At 44.8% G+C, this 3,535-nt stretch overlaps 1 protein-coding gene across 3 annotated transcripts in view; it reads left to right on the forward strand.

The window, feature by feature from the left end:
• Window positions 1-792: 792 nt before the first annotated feature.
• LOC102373718 (retinol dehydrogenase 12) overlaps window positions 793-3,535 on the forward strand; it is a 15,459-nt gene continuing 12,716 nt past the window's right edge. For all 3 annotated transcript variants that reach the window (XM_006021399.3, XM_025201366.1, XM_025201365.1), the window contains exon 1: window positions 793-933. In XM_006021399.3, coding sequence (XP_006021461.1) covers window positions 857-933 — 77 coding nt within the window. In that variant the 5' untranslated portion in view covers window positions 793-856. The remainder of the gene's footprint in view (window positions 934-3,535) is intronic.

Below are 3,535 nucleotides of genomic sequence, written 5' to 3' on the forward strand. Positions count from 1 at the left end.
ATGCTGGTTGCCCTTGAGCATCCTCCCACCTGCTGGTCCCTTGCAGATGTGCTCCTGGATAATTTTCTCAAAGAGCTTCCCCAGGACCAAGATAAGACTAACGGGCCTATAGTTGCCTGGGTCTACCACAAGGAAATTGTGGTACTGCCAATAGTTGTATGACACGCTGTAGCCCTTTGTTTATGTAAGCTATAAAAGTGTAACCTCGAGAGAAATTCGGGGTCGACACAGCTTTGAGCATCAGCTCCTCTGTCGACATTGCTTGCGCAATCAATAAACTCATGACGGACCCACCCTGTGTGTGACTCTCTCCTTGAGGTAAAATTGGTCTAGCCTCCAGGGGCACGAAACTAGCCATTTGGCCAACAGCGTGGGGCAGGGTTTTGACCATGAGAGATCCCAGGGTCAAAAAAACCTGCGTGGAGAAAAAGCAGGTGGCGCACGTGGCGGTAGCATTCACTGGCCAAAGCTAGAGCCTGGCCAGCTGGAGCCACACTGCAGATTGCCAGGCTCCCAGATACAGGAGCACCATGGCTGCAGCTTCCCTGGCCCCCAGCATCCTAGGGGCCACAGCAGCCACAGGGTTTGTTTATTTAGTAGGGGAAGAGTGATATAGGTGATCCTCACACTGCCTCTATCACTCTTCTTTTTCTTTCAGTGATACAGTAGACATTGCACTGTTCATGTTGCTGGACTACAACTCCCAGCATACAGTACTATTCCCTTCTGCGCACACAGTGGGCGGTTTAGACTTCTGCTCCCAGAATGCTCTGGTCCCAGCCTATACTTAATTCTCCCTCCCCCTCGTTCTCTGATTGCTCCTGCTGGATGACAGCCTGCAGCAGGAACAGCAGCAATGATACTCCTCTTCTTGGGAACCCTTCTGGGAATTATCTTTGGTCCTGCTCTGTTCATTTTAGTGCCCTACATCAGGTCTGTGTTGAAGATTGATGGGTTAGCTTGTAACATTTTTAATGGTCTGTTAGCACTTCTATACTTTTGTGAATAGTTGGAAGAGAAGGAAGATCAGTGTGTTTGTTATAGGGACGTAGTGGAGGAGCACGTGATGAAAGTGATATGCCAAGAGATAAGCATATCTCAAAGGGCAGAAGTTCCAGGGTGCTAAGCACCTGACTTAGTACATTAGTCAGAAGTTTCAACCCTCTGTGTCTTGAGATGGCAGTAACAGTCTGACAATTAAAGCAGTTAACTGGTAGTCAGGATATACTTGGTTTGAAGCCTAAATGTGGTACTGACTTGCTTAGTAGTCTTGATCAAGCTCTATATGTGTTTTAGGCTCCTCATCTGTAAAGATGGAACTAATTACTTACAACAATGTTATTAAGCGTCATGTATTAATAGCTGTACAGCACTTTAAAAAGCCATAAGGTGCTATAGCCTAGTACCATTACTATATTATGACCTTAAAAGCTCAGGGAAGATGATTAATGAAAAACAAAGTCTTTTTGTTTCCAAAAGGCTCTAGTAAATTCATATAGATGCAATTAATTTCTTGTTTGACTGCACTAGACAAATATCTTAACAAACGATTTTGGAATTCTGCATAAAGTGTATTGTAGGGAATAATCTTTCCTTCAGCTTGGAACTTGGACTGGATTGAGACCTACCACTTATTTCTAGCCTTAATTTCTATGATTCTCAGTACCAGTTACTGGGTTTCAATGGAGGAGATCAAGTCCCTGAATTGCTGGCAGTAACTTAATCCTCCCTTATGCTAATGCTGTGCCTAAAGTTTGAAGTGCCTTGTGAACTACTTCCTTGCATCTAGACTCTCTGAACCAATGCAATGTGATTTAAAAAAGCTGGAGATGGGAAGTGGAGGGGAAGCCTTTCCTGACGCTGCCTTTTCAGCAGCTCTTAATTTTTTGTTGTTGTAAGGGAGCAGCTTACTCTCAGAAATGTTAAGTGTTTAAGAAATAGAAAGATAATTATTGAACACACAGGGAAAGGGTCAGCTTTCCTCCTCGGTTGAACTGTATTACCATAACCATAGTCAGGTTACACCAGGGGTTCCTCTGGCCCTGTCCTTTAGTCCTAAAACCACGTGTCAGGAATGGATTGTTTTTTGTTTTGGTTTTTTTATCTCCTGCTTTTTCAATCACATTGCCTTTGGTTCGGAGAATCTAGATGAGAGGAAGCTTATTGGATAAACAGAAAAAACTGATCCTAGTAGCCAATGGGGTAACTCTCACCACTCTAGGCTGATTAGGCAGCTCAGTGAGACATTTAGTACACCAAATGTTTATCACAGAAACTGCCTGCTAAATGTGCAGTGGTTGGACCACTGTCTGTGGGGTGGCAGGGATTATGTGCATTGAGATCAAAATGCCTTGACCATGCATAGTGATGGGGTAAGAAGTACGCTAGATAGACCTTAGCCGCAGGAGAAAAGCAGCTGGCTTCAAATCCTAATGAGGCCTATGAATGAGGGATGAATGAAACGGGGAGCTTGGAATCAGTTTAGGTAAATGTTGTATTGATTCTCCAGTTATTCTAACAACAGTCATTTGTGAAAACCCAGTGAGGAGGATGCAGGGGCAGGACGAATCCTCCATGACTCCTTCTCTCTGTTTTAGGAATTACTTTGCAGGAGCTGTTTGTAAGTCAAAGGCTAAGGCTAAGTCCACATAGGGGGGTTTCTGTAGGCCTTTAACCAGATGAGTGGCCCTCCTCTGAGCCCTCTCCAGGCCATCCGCATCCCTCCTGAAGTGTGGAGCCCAAAACTGAATGCAGTACTCCAGCTGTGGCCTGACCAGTGCTGCATAGAGGGGAAGTATCACCTCCCTAAACCTGTTTGTGATGCACCTACTTATGCGAGACAGGGTGCGGTTAGCTTTACTTACTATCTCATCACACTGGTGACTCATGTTCATTTTGGAGTCGACTGCGACTCTGCGATCCCTTTCTGCAGGTGTGCTACTGACACTTATCCTTGTTAAACTGCATCCTATTCTGTTTGGTCCATTTCCTCAGCCTGTCCAAATCAGCCTGGATTCACTCCATGCCGTGTAGTTTGTGTACCTCCCCCCATAGTTCGGTGTCATCAGCAAGCTTGGACAGGGTGCTTTCTACTCCCTTGTCCAAGTCACCAATTAAGATAATTGAATAGGAGTGGTCCCAGGACAGAGCCTTAGGGGACTCCGCTACCTACATTTCTCCAGGTAGAAACTGACCCACCTACCATCACTCTCTGGGTGCCTCCCATAAGCCAAGTTTCTACCTGCCGGACCCTGTGATAATCTACATTGCAACTGTTTAGTTTATTAATAGGAATTGGGTGGGACACTATGTCAAAGGCCTTTTTAAAATCTAAGTAAATAACATCTACTTCTACTCCTCCATCCAAGCATTTTGTGACCTGGTCATAAAATGAAACCAAGTTAAGTCAGGCAGGATCTGCCTGCTATGAACACATACTGATTGCTCCTTAGCATCATTTTACCTGCTGGTCCCCCACAAATGTGATCCTTAACAATTTTCTCAAAGGTCTTGCCAAAGATAGAGGTAAGACTAA

The sequence above is a fragment of the Alligator sinensis genome, unplaced genomic scaffold (genome assembly GCF_000455745.1).
Source record: "Alligator sinensis unplaced genomic scaffold, ASM45574v1 scaffold768_5, whole genome shotgun sequence".
Classification (NCBI taxonomy): domain Eukaryota; kingdom Metazoa; phylum Chordata; order Crocodylia; family Alligatoridae; genus Alligator; species Alligator sinensis.